This window comes from Antennarius striatus, chromosome 15 (assembly GCF_040054535.1).
Source record: "Antennarius striatus isolate MH-2024 chromosome 15, ASM4005453v1, whole genome shotgun sequence".
NCBI classification, from domain to species: Eukaryota; Metazoa; Chordata; class Actinopteri; order Lophiiformes; family Antennariidae; genus Antennarius; species Antennarius striatus.
The window spans coordinates 12,687,866-12,706,935 of record NC_090790.1 but is presented as its reverse complement, the minus strand read 5'-3'; the positions used below and the strand labels follow the sequence as shown (position 1 = coordinate 12,706,935).

The following is a 19,070-nucleotide window of genomic DNA, read 5'->3' as shown; positions in this document are numbered from 1 at the left end:
GAAGATGAGTAGGATTTCTACGGCAAATCTGGAAGCACTTACGGTAACTGTTTCATTAAAAAAACACAGGATTGAAATGACTGGAGACATTGACTCTTAATCAAGCGGGACTTGTTCTTTTCACCCATGTAATTTCATCTACATCTTTTCCAGTTTTTTTGTCCATGCATTTTATGATAGATAGATAGATAGATAGATAGATAGATAGATAGATAGATAGACATTTTTAATAACACATCAGAAAAAACTGAACAAACACTGAAACTCTGCTGAACAAGTGAAGTTTATGAGTGCACACAAGAGAAAATGAAGATTTTTTTGAGAGGATCACGTTGCTTCTATCTTTTGCACGACCAATTAAGCTTTTTCACTCCATGCAGGAATATGTAGGGTATAATGCATGTATAGGAGGCTGCGATGTAGCTCGCTATCTCCACCACCAATGAGGAGGTCTGGATGTTGTTGGTGATGCGTAGAAACAGATGAGTCAGCCAGCAGACCAAGAACACGCTGGCTACGGCCACCACACTCTTGGCCGCCCTCACCTGAGAGACTGAGCTTGCACTGGGTTTAACTGGTGGCTGGGTGGGCTTTGAGGTGGTCAGTGGTGCTCCAACTTTTCTGTCCTCTTCCTTTTTTGGTGGGGGGTTATTGTTGCTGTACTCTGACAGCCCAGTATTTGCAGAGGCCTCATTTGCCAAGCCTGCGTAAATTTGATTTGGAGCAGCAGAGTCTGTGAGATCCTTGGAAGGGCCGGCACTGGCTGATATAGCGTTGTTTCTGTTTTCACTAACCTTCATTGCATCTTTGCTCTTCTCCTTGCTTGCCTCAGAATTGATACTTTTTATACGTCGCTGGTTTTCAAGCAAAGTGATGACAATCTGGACACTGGCAAAGACAATCCCAGCAAGAGGGACTGCGTTTGCCAGTGTTAAATAAAAGACCTCATAGGTTTGTCTAGCAAGTGCATTAGGAAAGACGTCGATACAGTCCTCATGGCTGTCATTCCCTGTCACCAGTGTGACGAAGAAAAAGTGAGGGATGCTGAAGACCACAGCCACCGTCCAGCTTCCAGCCAAGAGACATCCCACCAAGATCAAGCTGTCCATCCGCACCAATGCACCTCCCCGTTTCAGGGATCCAACCAGCTTCTGGTGCCAGAAAACACTGATGAAGAATGTTGTGTAGATGCTGCTGGTTTCGGAGAGGTCGGCACAGAAACGAAAAATCCCACAGTAGATTTCCCCCAGGAACCAACGACCAGCAAAGTCTGCCATGGTGTCGGGCAGATCCACCAGGTAGTTGGTGATGAGGTTGGACACAGCCAGGTTGAGGAACAGGACCTCGTTGGTGCGGAAGCCGGATTTCCGTGCAGGCAGTGAACGTATCGCCAGCCAGTTGTTTCCTAGGATCCCTGACAGGAACATGAAGGCTCTGATGATTGATTCAATCAACTCTTCAACATCCATCCCCTCACAAAATCCGGAGGTGATTTCTCTGTATCTTCACTGTATCAACACTGCTGTTCCAAAGCTTTTGATGAATGATGCTCTGATGCTTCAGTGTTTATAGAAGAGGGCAAGAAGCCCAACCCAATCGCAGGGCACTGTTTCGTTTTCCATCAAGGGGCCTTCCATCATGTCGAATTACTGAGATGGAGATGCAATTTGCACATGATTAGTCCTCCCTGATTGAAAATACACTGACAAAAACACAAAAAATAACTGACAAAAAGGCAGAAAAGCAGACTCTGAAAGATTTCCAAGTGTCTGTGGAAATCCCTGAGTCATAAGTGAATTTCAGGAAGTGTAACTGTTGTGACGCGGTGACTCTCAGTTTGTGTTTTACAAAATTTGACAGAATGTTCTGCTGAATCTGTTCCATTTCTTTTCTTTTTCTTTTTTTGTTGTTGAGTTTTTGCATGCAAATGTGATCCAAGTGTTGCATGTGTGAAATCACTCGTCTTGTCAGCTGAGCAGTCAGTGCCACATTATTCCTCCATGCAGCAACACTCCGCTTTACACCCGATTGTGGGATTGTCTGACACTTTTATGAGTAATTACAGATTAAACTATAAAGCTCTTTCTAACACCAAATTCAAAATCTTTGTTTTTGTGTCATAAGATTGCAAATAAATTCCTTAATTTATGTATTAATATAGTAATTTTCATACTTTAAAAAAAAAAATTTCCATCTGCAAATAATTATGGCTTTCTCACTTCCTGAAAAAGTTAAAAGAAATATTCAGAAGTGAAAATATGTAAGCATGTATTTTATAGGACTACATGTGGAATCAAGTTAATCTACATGAGACCAAAACGCATAATTACACAATTAATATTCATGCATGCATGCAAGCATGCAAAAGCAGGATTTTAATTTTGTTTGCTTTTTAAAATCTGTAACGAATCTGCAACTAATCAATCTTTTCAATATTGATAAGTTAGAAATTAATAAGAGCAAAATCGAAGCTATAACTTCAGGGGGGTTTTTTTGGTGGTGGTGGGGACTTTAGAGGGAAAAACACATAGATAAGATGACTCAGATATTATTGGTTTGAAGAAAACAGTTTTATCCATATGGGATAAAATAATAAAAAGGCGTGTATCACCTTTTTTTTTTTTTTTTTTTTTTTTTAAAGGAAATTAAGCTGCTCCACAGCTCGCAGTTGGTTCTGGAGTGTTTCACGTGATTCCTGAATAAAAGCTCCACCTTTGAGATAAACCGGAGGCGGCATCTGTGCGCCGCTGCCTGCCGGGACAGACGGGACGCGGGGCTGATCAGTGATCGCTGCTGCTGCGGGTCGTTTTTCCATTCCCCTCACTATGGCTTCTCGTTCTCCGGCGTTCTGACGTTTATGAAGGTTTCTTTTTTTCCAAGAACATAACGCAGACACTTGCATGGTGCGCGCCGTCGCTCCGGTCGGTAATGAGCCTCTGAGGAGCGCAGAGAGGACAGGATGCCCTCCGGCGGCGCCGACGCACTGAAGCCCAGCGCCTTCATCCCGGTGTGCACCGCCGCCTGCCTCCTGGTGGGCTCTACCTCCCTCTTCTTCGTCTTTACGTAAGTGTGAACCTTGCCATTACCCCCCCCCCCCCCCCAAAAAAAAAGTTCTTTGAATGCATGAGTGATTTGCTCCTCGGGATATTCGTGAATTCATCCAGACATCTCTCCACCCACCTGTATTTTTTTAAATATTTGCATGCCGAATTTAATGTGAAAAACGAGAAAAGTTCAAATCTGCCTCTGTTCATAATGTGATTTTTATTTGTATGTCCTCTTGTTTTTCTGAAAAGTTGCAACATTCAGTTGAAAACAGCACAATTTCTTCATCTTCTGGTGACTTCATTTGTTGGCAGACCCACTAGGGGGGCACATATCTAACCCTTGGCTCACAGGCTCATAAACTGAGGATATAAATATTATGTCCAGTATTAAATTAGAATCCAATCTAGGTTAGTTAGTTTTATACATATATGAAGTATTTATTTACGTACACAAAGAACCACAAAGAAAAAGAAATACAAGTGGGCCGTTGTCAGCCCACATATAAAAACCCATCTAATATCCACCATCAACTTACTGAGTTCTCCTACCTCATGAGATCTATGCCAGCATCCTGACCTCTGACCTCTGTAGCCATATCTGGCCTAGTTTTTCCCGTCCTCTCCACCCGCGTATCCTTCTACTGGAAATCTGACACCAGATTGTTGGTGTGGGATTAAGATCCCCCATCCCCCACCTGGGAAAATGGAGTCTGGGATCTTTGATTACTGCATTCTCTCTGCAGATGTTTACTGCAACCTCACTGAGGTGCTTCATCCATGTAGTAGGTTAAAAATTGATTTCACATGCCACACCACTGTGTTTTCTTTCATTTGTTTCCTTTTGGAGATTAAAATGAAAGCTTCGATTTGCAGCTGATGGCAGAAATGAGTGTTTGGTGTAAATCTTAATATGCAGCTAATATGTTTAAACATGAAGCAAAAAGTAAGATAATATGAGGAGTAAAGCATCACAAGTTACTCTACAGATGTGTAAGAATGTGATTCGTTTATATACATTATATTGTATTTTTATTACTACATTAATTAAATGCATTTGAAATTTAGAATAAGTCCAACCCATTTCTTCCTCTTGACCTGCTAGAATAAAATAAAAAAAAAGCCACACTCAAACCCACTTGTCAACTTGACGACTGACTAATTGCTGAAGCCACTGGATGTTTTGGATGTAGAGGAGAAAGGAAGTGAAATCCCGATGAACTCCATCCATCCCCTGCAAGAGGGAAGAAAAAATCAATGCACAGTCAGCATGATGGATTGAAACGTGACTGCTTAATTGGGACTACATAAACCAACAAAACCAGGACACAGCAAACGACTGAATGAGGAAGTCGTGAATGTGCTTCTTATGGGAGAGAAGCCGAGCTGAAATGAGCTCATGTGCAGTTTAACTTTTCCCTAATTAAATTATGCATGACTTATTTGCACGTAAAGGTCTTTCATATCAGCATTCACAGTTTGAAACATTCTCTTTCTGGAGAAACTCAGTTCCTCTCCGTCTGCCAGCTGATTTTCTGACATGAGCTCAAACTTTGTCGAGCCCCACCTCCGTCAAAGGGACACCTGTCACCTGCGTAACATTATCCTGGCCTTTATCCCCGTTACCAGGAATCATCTGAACCAGCCATCCAATCAGGCCTTTTGTCATTTTTACAATGCTGAAAACTTACAGCCCCAAAATTAATTCCAAACCCTGCAGTCATGTTATATATAAAGTCCCAATCCTTTCATCTCATCGCATTCATGCAATTATAAAAGTGTGTGCATAAGGCCTGGCGGTGCTGGAATGATTCTCTTTCTGTTTCCGCTGCTGGGTTGGTGGAGATTAAAAAAAAACCTGTGAAATTGTTGAGAATAATTTTTCTTCATTTGCCTGAAAGAATGAATATTTTACTGGTTTCCTGCTTTTGTTCATCTGATTGTGAACTTCTGTTTGGGTTTCAGGTTTCAGGTACTGTCCAATGTCCATTAGATAAAACAAGAAAATGTCTATGTTTTTACATAGACTCTGAATATAAAGCAGACTGTGGCTTCTGAACACTGTGTGCTTGCTTACACTAGATGCATAAAGCTCAGATTGGCTTATAAAATTAATTTACTAAATTCATGAAAAAACAAATTCTAAAATAAACACACATACATTGGTAAGAGTATCAGAGAAAGAGAGGACTGGTTAGTAGTAGGTGAGAGACTACAACATGTAAAGTGTGTGAGATGTTAAAACGTGTAGGGGTGATCACTGGAGAAATGGTGTGTTTTATCGTTTGTGAACGTGACTCGTCGTGATTTGTAAGAATAAAGTGTTTTTTAAAATTTATTTATTAACTCCAGCAAAAGCCCAACAGTCCCCTGAAATTCCATCAAGCTCTATCCAAAATCTCATCGCCCTGTAAATGGGTCATCCACAAGAGGGCTGTGACCAACCTCAATGAAAATATAAAGTTAGGTTTCCCACATCTACATTTTTAATTTGAATCTGCACCAAATTAAACACACTCATAGAAAACCAGCCCTAAATATGTCACATTTATTTCCAGTAAACGCCATTCATTATTCTCAGAGAATTCAAAGGAAGTGGTTGAACTATGCTCCATCTTGGACACGCCCCCCTTGGTTTGTCTGCCTCTTAATTTAATGTGGATTCATTCTGGCCTGGGATGTATTCAATCACCAATTTTCAAAGAAATCCACTTTAAAAAATTTTCATAATCCTATGTGTAATCTAACGAACCAACAACCAACTGGACATAGGCGGTAATTGTATTGCTGTTGATCCTCATGAGCAGATTTTAAAATTACTTAAAAAATTTTTTTGCATAAAATAAAAAGTACAAACACAAGTTTTTGCACATCTCTAACTATAAATGACTTCTATTTTGATCAAATAATGCACATTGAGACCACTACTTACAACATCACAGTGAATCCTCAACACCGTCTGCACAATGTTAAGTATTTATTTACTACCAGTTGTTTTGTGCACTGATGTCCGTGTGTAAATACCTGACAGATTTCATAGCAATGATGTCATTCATATTGCCGTGACAGTGTCTCACAGAATGAACCCTGGCAACCGGCAGCAATGAACTTGATGCTGGACCAAATGTCGGCCGTGGGCTGTGCCACTGACCCAGTGTGGGGTTGACGCCAGCCTGCAGATTGCAGAGCCGCTTACCGTTGTGTGTGATTTAGTGCAGCTCGGGGCTGTTTCATTAGGTGGGGCTTGCCTCTGCCACACTACGCTGTAATGAACTGTCTCACCCGTCTGGTCCAGATGGTCTCAGACTGCTGACGGAGGCCTGGCCATCCATGCAGCGGTGTCCTAAAGAAATCAGTCAGAGGAACTCGCCCGTCTGCGTTTCTTCTGCAGTAAATGATATGAAGGAGGTTGTGTTATTATGTGCATGTGAAAACCAACTCCAATTTAATGTAATTGATACAAGAAAGATCGATTTGTCGATCAATCTGTCTGAAGAGAAATAACTTTGCTTGAGCAGGTCCATGAAATTCATGCTGTGCAGTCGTACATCTTAATAAAAAAATAATCAGTGAGATTTGAATAAATGAAGAACGACAGTGTTTAATGAGAAGAACTTGGATCCAGCAGCTTTGGGTGTGTGTGTGTTTGTGTGTTTTTGTGGGTGGGTGTGAAATAATACTTCTTAATCTGCTTGTCATATACTTAAAGTTTTAAGCAGAGACGTTTTAGTCCTTTTTTACATGTTTTTTGTCATCTTCTGCAGTTCTAGATCATCGGTATCAAATCAATTGGATTAATCTCATGGTATGGAGTGTGTAGACGTGTCCTGTGTGATATATGCTGACTCCTGATGGGACACTGTGTGTTGATCCACTGTGAGGGAGGCACAATGCACTGGGTGGTCAGAAATGGTCTGTAATCCAGGGTTCATAATCCAGGGATTATTGGGTTTGCAGCTGGTGCGGCATCAGCAGGGGAGTCCCCTCCCCCATAGCCTAAAACATGCCAGGGGTTGGGGGATTGGAGATGCACTGATGAAGTGCATAAATGCTGTCAATGATTTTTCAAGATTACACCTTCAGATTACGCTCACACATCATCGTATTTGATAAATATGTGACATCTTGACTCATAATTTTAGAGACTGGCTGTAGTTGCACTCTTTGTATTCAAAGGCGAAGATGAAACCGCAAAAAGAGACTCATCCAATGGCTTATTCATGTCAATCAAAACTTGTGATGTTCAATCAAGTGCTGTAAAAATAATCCAGAGAATACTTTCCTCTAGTTCTACCACTGTAATCTGATTATACCGCTCCTCCCTCTAATCTCACACCGTGGAGATATTCTGTCATCATAGTATGATTCACAATAATTCACGACCACACACACTTTTTCTCTTTCTCTCAATTGGTGGAAGACGTATGGAAAGCAGTGGTTCCCTGAGGTTTTGTGCACACATGCATGGAGAGATCGTTACTGGTTAAAGTTTATAGGACACCTTCTAGTGAAGCATCTTCCATAGTTCCCAGATTATCTTTTGTTATACGATGAAAATTGATTCCATTTTAATTTTTGATTTCCACCAAACTTCAGTCAAGGTGGTTCACGGTTGTTCTATGGACTTACATTTTTGCTTTTTAACTTTTGGTGATAATCATAATATTTACCTTGTAATAAATTTTAACCATCTTATTATGTTATTAGTTAACTTACTGATTGCTGTGAGCAGACATTGATGAATTATCTGGGAAACCTTTGACCGAATCACAAATGAAGTCAGTTTAGAATTCTGTAAAACAAATCACAACAACTTTGGGTAGCCATTAAAAATGACAAACGATTAACTGCATAAAAAATAATTTCTTTTGATTGATTGAATATTTGATTGATCAATCAGTTGTACTTGATCCCAACTATCCTTAGACAGTAACCCCACCAGACTCTAGCGACTCCAGTCTTTGCGAATTCCTTCAAAACATTTTAAAATTAATCAGAATCATTTAAAATTTTAATTGTTTCAGTAATTCATGATGGGTAATTTGTCTGCTTTATATTCATTGTAAATTGTGACTTAATTAATCTTAGTAAGCAATTGGTTATGTTGGAATCAATAAACTTTTTTCCAGTGTGCGACATGAAAAAAACAATCAACAAATGGATCCATATCAGACATAATCATTAGTTGCAGTTCTGACCCGCTTTGCTGTGTAACACAGATATTGTCATCTAATCTCTACACACACTAATACACGCTTATCTTTCCCTGTAAACAATAACTTTTGGAATCCGCTGCTCCCGTCGGGATAAATGGATGAATAAATGAAGATTATCCCTTCAAATCTTTTCTGTAGCCCTGATTTGTGTTAACCCCAACCTGTGAGGCATGGATACTTTAAAAGCTCAAAAATACTTATCAAACCATTTATGTAGCACATAAATTCTGGCTCGGATGAGTCGCTGATGTAAGTTTGCATTTTTGTCATCAAATTAAGACTCTGATTCTCTGATCAGATGCCCGTGGCTGGCCGTGACCATCTGCCCTGCGGTGCCGCCATGCTGCGCCATCCTCTTCCTTTTCGTGTTAGCCAACTTCACTATGGCCACCTTCATGGATGCCGGTGTGCTGCCAGTGGGTTAGTAATCAAAGCGATCTCATGCTTATGGTATGAAATATAGATTAGTATAACTTTTAGTAATATCCCACGTTGCTTTGCAGCAAACGAGGATGAGGACAAGGACGACGAGTTCCGCGCTCCGCTGTATAAGAACATGGAGGTGAAGGGCGTCCAAGTGCGGATGAAGTGGTGCGCCACGTGTCATTTCTACAGACCTCCACGCTGCTCCCACTGCAGCATCTGTGATCACTGCGTGGAGGTCAGTGCATCAATGGGGGGGGGGGGTTGTTTCATAAGTCAAATCACAGATATCTTTATCTGCCGGAATCTGCACCCACGGGAGGGTGAAAAACAAGTGTGGTAGTGGGGGAGGGAGGTGAAAGGAACGAGTGCAGCGTCGTGTGTGGGTAAAGTCAATAGAGGGGGATTTCTGCAGAGTGAATGATGGACAGAGTGTGATGGAGGTGGTGGGTGGAGGGGGGTGGGAATCTCATTAATCAGGTTAATCCTTTCCTCAGATCCTTTGTACTCTCCGTAGGACTGAAATTTATTTCAGACGGCCTGTATCAAAGTGTATTTTCCGAAGCATAGCTGATGTTTTTCGAGTTGATTTTCTTTATTTCGCCTTTCAGGACTTTGACCACCACTGTCCCTGGGTGAACAACTGCATCGGGAGGAGAAACTATCGCTATTTCTTCCTGTTTCTGCTGTCGCTCACAGCTCACATGGTCGGCGTCTTCACCTTTGGCCTCATATATGTCCTGCATCACGTGGATGACTTATGGAAGCTGCAGTGCGCCATCACGTATCCTTACACCCCTCGGGTATGCGAGTGTGTGCGTTAAATGTGACTGATTGGGTCTTCTGTCAAGCAGATTTCCTTAACAGGAAGCCCAGATTGGTGGTGATCAGCATATCAGGGTTGTTTCTGATCCCAGTCCTGGGTCTCACTGGTTTCCATCTGTACCTGGTGTCCAGAGGACGCACCACCAATGAACAAGTCAGAGTCATTTTTGATAAGCAGTGAATGTAATAACTATTTCTGATCTATTAACTATTTTAAATTCAATAAATTGCAATAAAAATGATGCCACAGGTAACCGGGAAGTTTCAAGGTGGAGTGAATCCTTTCACGCGAGGTTTTTGCAACAACCTGGAGTATCTGGTTTGCAGCCCCATCTCTCCAACGTAAGAGGCCGCTCTGTAGTTGTCAGGTTTTTTTTTAGAAATGCCCTGAAATGCAACTGGGTTTCCGTCATGTGGCGACAGGTACACAGCGAGGCCCTGCAAGAAGATGGAGATCCACGTTCAGCCTCCTTTCCTGAGGCCAGACATCGACAGGCAGATGCAAGGAAAAGTCCGAGACAACGGCGTTCAGAATCAGGATCTCCACATTAAAGTAGATGCTGATAAATTACACGTCAAAATCAAGATGCAAGCAAATTTTTTTTCTCCTAGGATTACAACCTCAAGATATTAGATCTTTCATGTTTGTTTGGGGTTTTTTTTCTCTCGTCAGAGAACCTCAGCTGGAGCTGTCCCGCTGTCAGACATCAAAGAGAGAACGCCACCGCCGCTGCCGCCAAAACCAGACCACAGCCTGATGAAAAGCCAACGGTCTGCCATGGATGGTACTGTAGGACGACACACAGGCATCGCCTGTGATAACCAGATCCACCGATGTGGCTGTTTATCCTGAAACACAACTCTATATATTTATAACTATACATTTATGACTATATATTTAATGAGAGTCTAAATGCATCTTTTTTTGTCAACTATTAATGAGCCATGCAGGTGAAATTACCGACATGTTTCTCTGTCACTATGAATAGGGTCACATCAGTTTAATCCCACGTACATGGCTACGGTGGTATTTTTGGGGCTACTACAGCATCATAATGTGTATTAATCCACAGCTGAAGGTAGTCCCCCCCAAAAATGCAATACTTCTCATTTCAATCAGGAGAGAAATACAGGAACAATTTTTACATTTATTGGATACAGAAGTGAAGCCTTTGACGTTTAGACCCCAAAAGGAAGTAGATCATAATCAATTTGTTTTTGGAAATTATTCAGCCAGTTTTAAATAGTAAAATCTACACAAGTGACTTAAAGCCTTCATGGTTTCATTGTGGAGTGGTGTTTGTGTATTTTTCTGTTTTTTTTTTTGCATAAATGATTAAAAAAAATTCTCACTTTTCCAGAGTTGGGACATCATAACAAATCCATTATTCCTGTTTCCATTCCGACGGTGCCGCAGCTCCTGCCTGTCCTCGAGGCCATATCCAGAGGATCGTCACCTATTCCTCCAGAGCAGGTGCTTCTTAGTTTTTTTTACTTTAATAGTCTGATATCACTGCTTTGGACTTCATCTGACACATGTTGTCTGTTTTTTATTGTGTTGTTCAGTTGATGAAGACATCAGATCAACAAGGAAGTAATAAAAGTCCGGACCTCCACCCTAAAGAAAGTCCGAGGCGAGGCAGTCAGCAGTCTGTCCTGTCTGCCCACACCAACAGCACCTCCGCTTCACTCCAGCTCAGCTCTCTCACGCTCAACTCCCGCTCTTTCACACTCAAACACGGCAATCGCCACGGCAGCAGATCCCAGCTGCCTGCTATGCATGGCGATAGTTTGGCCTCCAGTCCCCCGACAGGCATCATCGCCCCTCCCAGCCTGGTGGCCAACCACAGCAGCAGCCTCTCCTTTGATAACCTCTTCAACCCTGCGGACCCCCAATTTCTGGCTCAGAGAGGGGCTCCTCCAGTTGGCTACCACCCTCATTTTATGGCTCTGAGCGCAGATGGGACCATGGTGCAGCGGCCCCCTCCTCACGCCTACAGTCCCGTGTTTATGGGTGTCACCAGACAGTCTCCTCAGCCTCGAGACCCCTCGCCTTCTTTGCAGGGTCTCACCTCGAGGGATCCCTCACCCTCCTTCCAAGGTTTTATCCAAAGAGACCCTTCTCCATCTTTTCAAGGACTAATGGCAAGAGACCTAGCATCCCAAAGTGTGACGACGCGAGACCTCCCTCCTCCCGGTCTGGCGATGCGAGACATGATGTCTCAAAGTCTCCGAGACAGCTTTCGCGATCTCGCCCAACAAGGTTTGACACCTCCAAAGTCTGCCGCCGCGCGTTACGACAACTTTTCCAAAACCATAATGATGTCCATCCACGAGAGACGAGAGATGGAAGAGAGGGAGAAGATGCTGCGCTTCCAGGCGAGATCCCAGGCCCTCTATGGTACAGATGTGGGGGTCTACGACATCCCTACCAGGAGGAGTCTTCCACCAGACAACATCCGACCTCCAGGCTCCCGTGGACCCACCCCTCCTGCCTATGGCTCCAGGGAGTTTCTGATGAGTACGGGTATTCTCGGTTACGGCATAAGGACCACACATCTCTCCAGTTCCTCCACCTCGTCTCTGACCCGAGGCCCGAAAACTTCCAGCTCTCCTCTGCAGAGCAGCAGCAGCAGCAGCCTCCAAACCAAGGGCAGGTCTTCCTCTCCGGCTTACTGCAACCCCGAGAGACAAACTCAACCTCTTCCTTCCTCCACATCCACTCTGCCCCGTTTATCAGCCATGTCCACCACTTCCGTCCCCTCGTATCCCTCCCATACCACTGCGAAACGATCCTCTCTCACATCTGAGGAAAAAGACTCAGTCACCCTGGGAGGTGTAAAATAAATAAACAAAATCAGCAACATATTTCTGATATTTCTGGTGGTGTGAATGAATCATCTATGCAGTGTTAGTCTCAGTCTTAACAACTCTGAGATACTTTGTAAATAAGAGGCCAGTGGAGACTTCCCTGCGTGGGAGGGCGTTTTAGAACTAAATACCAGTGAAAGATGGACAAAGTTGTGTAAGTTTGACCAAATCAGAAAATCTTTTAAAGACTTTCAATGAGCTGTAGAAGAAGGGCTTGAGAGGAATACATCTGCTTGTATGTTTTGATATTGTTTTTGTGAAACAATGTGATACCATTCGATTTGTTTCCAACACTGCTGCTGGAAAAAAAACAAAACTATTTAATAAAAATTTTGTAGCTGTTTATATAATAAAATTTTGTAATTTTCAATCTTGTTTTTATTATATTTTTACGATCGTAGTTCAACCGGCTGAATCCTTTACTTTTGAATGTGCTCCATGCATACATTTGGGATGAAGTGAACATAGCAGGGTTTGGTAAAATGAAATCATGACAGGACAGCTCCACTGGCTCTGCAGTGGCGCCCTCTAGTGGTTTCCAGAAGAGGGTGTGATGACTAATGCAGTCAGACCTAACTGGGCAGCTTTTGTGCATAAAAATACCAATAAATGTAATATGTAATCATGGTCGACAGCTACAACCACAGAAGAGACCAGTGGAGTGTTGACTATATTCTCGAATTTCCAAGAGATCCAGTGATTTATCATCAGTGTGAAAAACTGTAGACTGCTGTAATGTTCTTGGGGTTTCAGAGAGGTCAGACGAGGGACCTGATGAAAAATCAAGCCTCTTACCATTTCAGACAGCTGGAATAGCCTCCTCTTCTGCCTGTCCTTCTGTCTTACGGGTTCATAAGTCTCTATGACAGACATACTTCTTAGGAAAGAGACTTTTATTAACTTCAGCTCTGATCGACAATCGCACATTTCTTTTTGGGCGATAAATGGGGAGACATGACAATCTGAGATTGGATCTTTTCTTGTGAGTTATTGTTACACTTGACCTTATAACAGGTGGGAGTGCAGATATGACACCAACAAGGCCCTGTCTAATATAAGTTGCTGGCAGGAATACAGAACAAAGCTCAACAACTGATAGATCTTTTGCCAGACAGGTAAATTCACTGGGATTAAAAAATGATTCACTTGTAGGGGCTTCAGTTAAAGACCTGACAACAAAAGATATAAAGCATGAACAAAAAAATCCTCTCAGTTCTCATTATATTAGTCTCTTCTTCATTATCTTTGGTTTTCCATCATGGCAACCAGTGTAGATTAATTTTAAAAAGGCAGGGCCAATGTTTTCCTGCTTTCAAGAAAAAGTTTTAGCCATTTTTTTGTGTGTTTTTATTTTTATTGTTGCTTCGTTTCCTGTCCTGAAGTCTTTTTTTTTTTAATCTTCTGTTGAAGTAAGAGTGTCCTCTCTTGGACAAAACATTGCTGCATTTTATGTCCCTCTTAGAAACTATTCTTCCATTTGAAATCCACTTTAAACCTGTTCACATGCATATTTTTGACGAATGCTTGGCCTTGACAAAATCTTGCAGCAGCAAAAGATATATAATTAGTACATGTCAAACTGATTTCTTTGTTTTTTCCTTCCTTGCTTCCTTGATAAGTGGGAGGAGGTTATGCAAGCACCTATTTTTGTTTTTTGTGTCTGTCTGCAACATATCACTAAAATTTGATTTTATTATTAATGTGTTTTGACTGATGTGACTGTTACTGGCCATTCTCTTCGGTTTAAAGTGTCAAACCCCATCTAATAAAGGACAAGAAGGATTCACTATTTCCAGATATAGCTATTCAAGTCATTTTGTAAAATTCCTGCATTCCTGTCACGTCATTTGTCACAGAGAAGAAAAGCCTCACAATGCTAGTTTTTCCAAGATCCTTTAGCCCTGATTCTGTGAGGAAGGAGGCCAGGACACAGCTGACTCTGCACACGGCCATGGCTTTGTTGAAGTGCGGGCCGTGGATGGAGCCAAAGATGAGCAATCTTTTGGCAGCCGGTGAGAACCAAGAGGAGAACGTGGATCTTATAAACTCTGTGAGATTACCTGCATCCGACTGGCTGCAGCTCCATCCGACATTGGAGGACGGTGTAGCGTTGCCAAAGTCCATTGATTTTTTTTTACCCTGAAGAGCTGGTCCTGCTTGATGACAATCACGATACTGTCAGGTTTAAGGTCTGTAGACTGAGTCTCTTCAGGGTCTCTATAAGGCTGCCAAAGACTGAAGGATGACTTTACAATTGAGTTTTCATTGTGGTGCAACGTTAAGTTTTGAATATACGCCTTAAGATAAGGTTTATTTATCATCGCTGATGAATAGTTGACCTGTAATACACATAATGTATATTAAGAATCACATATGATAAACATCACAATAAAAAAAACGAATGATTTTAAGAAATATGGACTCATGATAACCTCTTGACATGAGTTAATCTTATTCTCATTAATCTCCATCGTAAATTGAGTATAACACTCCTGGAAACACTACAGACTGACCTACAACTGCGCCGATGACTCCCTCTCTGCCTCTCGCTCGCTCTCTTTCTCTCAGCTCATTGATATGCTCCATCATCAGAGGCGTCGCTGAACTGGCTGATTGTAATTTTCAGCTGCAGTGGCACTGATGCATTTCATTTCCTCTTTCAGGTCTCTGTGGGTGCGATTAAACACTTGCTGCGCCAACACTTGACAAAGAAAAGTTGGACTGATAGCAGTCAGGCTTGTTTCTCCCTTTGATTATTAGCATTATTTTTCAAATCACCAGGAAGGGGTGTGTTATAGCGCTGCTTAAAGTGGCATCAGCTGAACGAGGAGGTGCAACTTAAAATAGAAGTCAAAATCAGATGCTGCTTTTTTATTCAAAATCTAATGGGAAACCTTCAATCTTACTGGATTCTCTCCAGGAAGAGAATTTAAACAAATGTCACGTTTATCTACACTTGACTTAAACATTAAGTGCCTGAGCCACAGAGCCTCATTTGAATATTAAAAGGAAATGTGACCTTTCTCCTCCAAAGTCAAGCTGCTGACCTTTTCTGATATTTCCAGTGTTATTTTGCTGTACTGAACTACAAGCAGCATTCACCACACGGCTGGCACATCTTCCTGTATTTCTGTTTAACTCTTCTTCGATGTTTTGTCTTTGCGTTAAATTAAATTCGACTCAGATGCACATGCCAGCGCGAACAGAGCGGTGCGGGGGTTTAATCAGGACAAAAATGTGCGCTGACTGTGCCTCTGTGTGGCAGAGTCCACAGGAAAAGGATGTGCAACTCCCACTGAGCACCGAAGACTGTGTGGGCATTGCATCGCAACTAAAGCTCTAGACACACAATAATATAATAAGTCTTTTTCTTTGTGGGTTTTTGTTGATGCTATATTGTGCTCTCTGTTCATTTCAGTGTCTATAGATAATAGGCAGAAATAATTACAGCCCATCCAAAGGAAGCAGTCCTCTACTGCTCTGGCTGTGGCTGTTTCTGTTCTTGTCCATCATATCCCTGTGATAACAAAGAAAAGGCCACACAAATGTGTAAAACACCGTTCGTCTGTTTATACTGCAAACAGTCTAACTCAGATCACAACCAGAGTGTCGGTCTTTCATTTTACTCCAGCGTAACACAATTTGATCTCACAGTTTGGACTTTGTTAACCAACGCCTGGTTTATTCCACCAGTATCACCTCTCATCCATCCATCTGCTGGGGTTCTGCTGCCTTCCTTCTTCTGTGCCGCCATGCAGTCATCCCTGCTGCAGGGATGACCCCTCCCGGGGGTTCTTCCTCAATGAGGGAGTTTTTCCCCGCTGCTGCAACAGCCTGTTGCTTATGCTTGTTCTGGAGGGTTCAGTTGGGTTTCTCTGTCTGTTAAAACGCTTTGAAATGTCTGTTGCCATGATTAAACGCTCTATAAATAAAACTTGTATGATTGATTAATTGATTGATTAAATCTGGGCATTGCTGTCTTTCATAGATGGTTCTATATCTTATCAAATTACATCAGATAATTTCATTATGTCAAAATGACCTGTTTTAAAAACATTGAGCTTGAAACCCCTTTATGTTTTTCCACTGTCCCTCCAAACCCAAGCAATTGTTTTTATGTTTCTGACATCGGTAGTTCTGTCGATGACAGCTGGTGATTAAACGTCCAAAGATAATTTTTATAAATATACCCAAATCTTTGAACCTGGTTCTCCGTTTATTTTTTTATGGTTACACTCTTGACATCATTTTTACCCTTGCCCTGAACTTTCTCCAAATGCTGTATGTCTGACCAAAAGTGCATTGTTTTCCATACCACCTGACATGTCTCCTCATTTCACATTCTGCAGAGAATTTCTCCTTTGTTTTTCTAACATTCCCTCCACTGACCCCATTAATATTAATGACCTCATAATATCGTTCAACGGCCAGTGTATTTTTCACCACACACAATTCTACTACACGAATAACAATGAGTTTCTAGCACATTGTAAATAATGAATATGGCACTACCTGACGTGAACAATGTTCTTGGGCCGCCCCATCATCTAATCTATCAGATGTTTGTGATGTTTGAAGTCATTAACTACCCACAACACAGTGTGGAATTCCACAAGGTATAATCCTGGGTACCATACTTTTCTTGATATATATTATATGTTATCTCTTACCAAAATGGTTTGCCCATGCATCCCTTCACTGGGTTCCCATACAATAAATACATGACAGCCAGATACAAGGCCTTGCATGATGTCACCCTTTCACATGCTTAGAAACTTCTTTTGACTTGAATGAATTTCATTCATTCAAATCTTCAATTAGAACCCAATAACCTATGTGGTGTTTTAAAATGGACAGCAAAAAGGCCTTATGTGACATTGTGTGACACCTGCAGTCAGTATGAATAACAATGTGCTCATAAATGTACATTTAATGTCTCACTAAGGTTTTAGTGCAATTCTACCCTATAGAATAGTATAGAAGAAAAAATATTATAAAATTATTATAAAAATAATCATGTGTGATTGTATTAGTAATAATGTGTAATGCATGAATAAGAAGTAAACTTAGTGAATACAGAAATGTGCCAGGATTTGTGGTTGTGCAATTTTCCACTTCGAGCGGATACAAAGCGGCTTGATGAGACGAGCCACATGGATGTAAGTCCAGGAAGCGTTTCAATATGTTCCATTTAAAAGAAATTTTGACTGACATAGCCCAATACACAGTATACACAGTATAGGGTAGAATGTCACTTGACATAAGGAGTTGAGGATGGAGCTACCAGGCAAGAGGGCAAGAAGAAGACCAAAGAGAAGGTGGATGGATGTAATGAGGGAAGAGATGAGGGCAGTTGGTGTTAGAGAGGAGGATGAAGAAGATAAGTTGAAATGGAAAAGGATGACATGCTGTGGTGACCCCTGACAGGACAAGCCAAAAGGAGAAGAAGACCCTAAGACCAGCTGGGTAAATTTACGTTGCCATCCTTTCCCCCTTAGAGGGCTTGGAACAGGAGTCATTTAAAATAGTGAATTAATTCAAACCCACAAATCCATACATGATGAAGACTAGAAATTAAAAGCATGCACTTAGAAAATGAAGACACACTGGAAGAGAAGTGTGTTTGAAGTGGATACAGAGTCTTTGTGTGAGAGCAGCTCCTGCTGACGGTCCAAACAATGACTAATTTTTTTTCTTTTTAGCCTGCAGACGTGATGCAGAGAGAAGTCCTCAAAGAAGAGAGTTTATATTTTATTCTTGTGTAATGTGTCTGTTTGAACAATCTGTTGCAAAGGAGGAGCACACATGAGAGGTGCCATCAGGAGGAGAGGCGGCTCAAAAAATGAAGGAGGCTCATAAGAAATGAAATATCATTTCAGCTGTCAGATCTATCCATTATACCATTAGGTGTAATAGCAACAAAAAATGTACACCCAGGGGAAATACACTATCAGTAAATCGAGTTCTTCATTTTTGCTGGGACCACACAAAGCTGTGACAGAATGTTCAGGTATTAAATCTGAAATTGTCTGTTATTGTTCAAACATTTTAAATCACAAATACTCACTAATAATTGCTCTTTAAACAAAACCCCCATTTCCTGAAGAATTAGGATGCTGTGTAAAATGCAAATGGAACAGAATGCAATCATTTGCAAACTAATTATTTTTTAGCAGAAGTGAGATTTAAACGTTCCTTGACACCTCGTGTACTATAAATACAAATATGTGTATGTGGTGAAGTTGGACTAGTCTTTACTTGTACTTCACATCCATTCATATTATCACGTTTCACCAATTAAAGGTTGAGTGTGTGGTATTTAGCAGGATCTGCAAACGGAATTGCTCTTTAATATGAACAATTATTCCTCGTGTATAATCAAGTGAACATAACTCTGTTTGACTTCACAGAGGGAGCGAGTGAAACATTAATATACATTGTGTCTTATTTCAACATTATGTGCATTTATGGTGCAAAAACTGTCTGCAATGAAAGACACAAGATGTCAAGGTTACTAATTGGTTCTTCTGGGAATTATAAGACTTTAATCAGTCAGACTATTGATTCCTATACCTTTTAAAAACCAGTTGTGTCTTCATTGATGTTGAACAGCACCATTCATCTGCTAAAGAACAGGTACATAGTCGTTGGCCAGTGAATGTTCTGCCTCCGTTATCTCTTCATTCATGAA

General features: G+C 41.4%; 2 protein-coding genes across 2 annotated transcripts; one reads left to right on the top strand and one right to left on the bottom strand.

Annotated features, from left to right (window-relative positions):
- Positions 1–338: 338 nt before the first annotated feature.
- Positions 339–1,469, bottom strand: ora5 (olfactory receptor class A related 5). The gene has a single exon (XM_068335430.1). The coding sequence runs from the start codon at positions 1,467–1,469 to the stop codon at positions 339–341; it is 1,131 nt and encodes a 376-aa protein (XP_068191531.1).
- A 1,033-nt stretch (positions 1,470–2,502) lies between these two features.
- Positions 2,503–12,644, top strand: zdhhc8a (zinc finger DHHC-type palmitoyltransferase 8a). Its single transcript, XM_068335196.1, has 10 exons — positions 2,503–3,063; positions 8,559–8,680; positions 8,764–8,921; positions 9,295–9,467; positions 9,560–9,662; positions 9,759–9,850; positions 9,932–10,061; positions 10,182–10,293; positions 10,870–10,982; positions 11,075–12,644. Exons 1-10 carry the CDS (start codon positions 2,960–2,962, stop codon positions 12,353–12,355), a joined length of 2,388 nt encoding a protein of 795 aa, XP_068191297.1. The 5' UTR covers positions 2,503–2,959; the 3' UTR covers positions 12,356–12,644.
- The last annotated feature ends 6,426 nt before the right edge of the window (positions 12,645–19,070 follow it).

Bases quoted from the DNA above. Each gene is read 5' to 3' on its own strand.
- ora5 (XM_068335430.1), bottom strand. From the start codon at position 1,469: ATGGATGTTGAAGAGTTGATTGAATCAATCATCAGAGCCTTCATGTTC.
- zdhhc8a (XM_068335196.1), top strand. From the start codon at position 2,960: ATGCCCTCCGGCGGCGCCGACGCACTGAAGCCCAGCGCCTTCATCCCG. The intron at 9,468-9,559 runs GTATCCTTACAC...CAGGAAGCCCAG, and splicing joins AAGCTGCAGTGCGCCATCAC to ATTGGTGGTGATCAGCATAT. The intron at 9,851-9,931 runs GTAAGAGGCCGC...ATGTGGCGACAG, and splicing joins TGCAGCCCCATCTCTCCAAC to GTACACAGCGAGGCCCTGCA.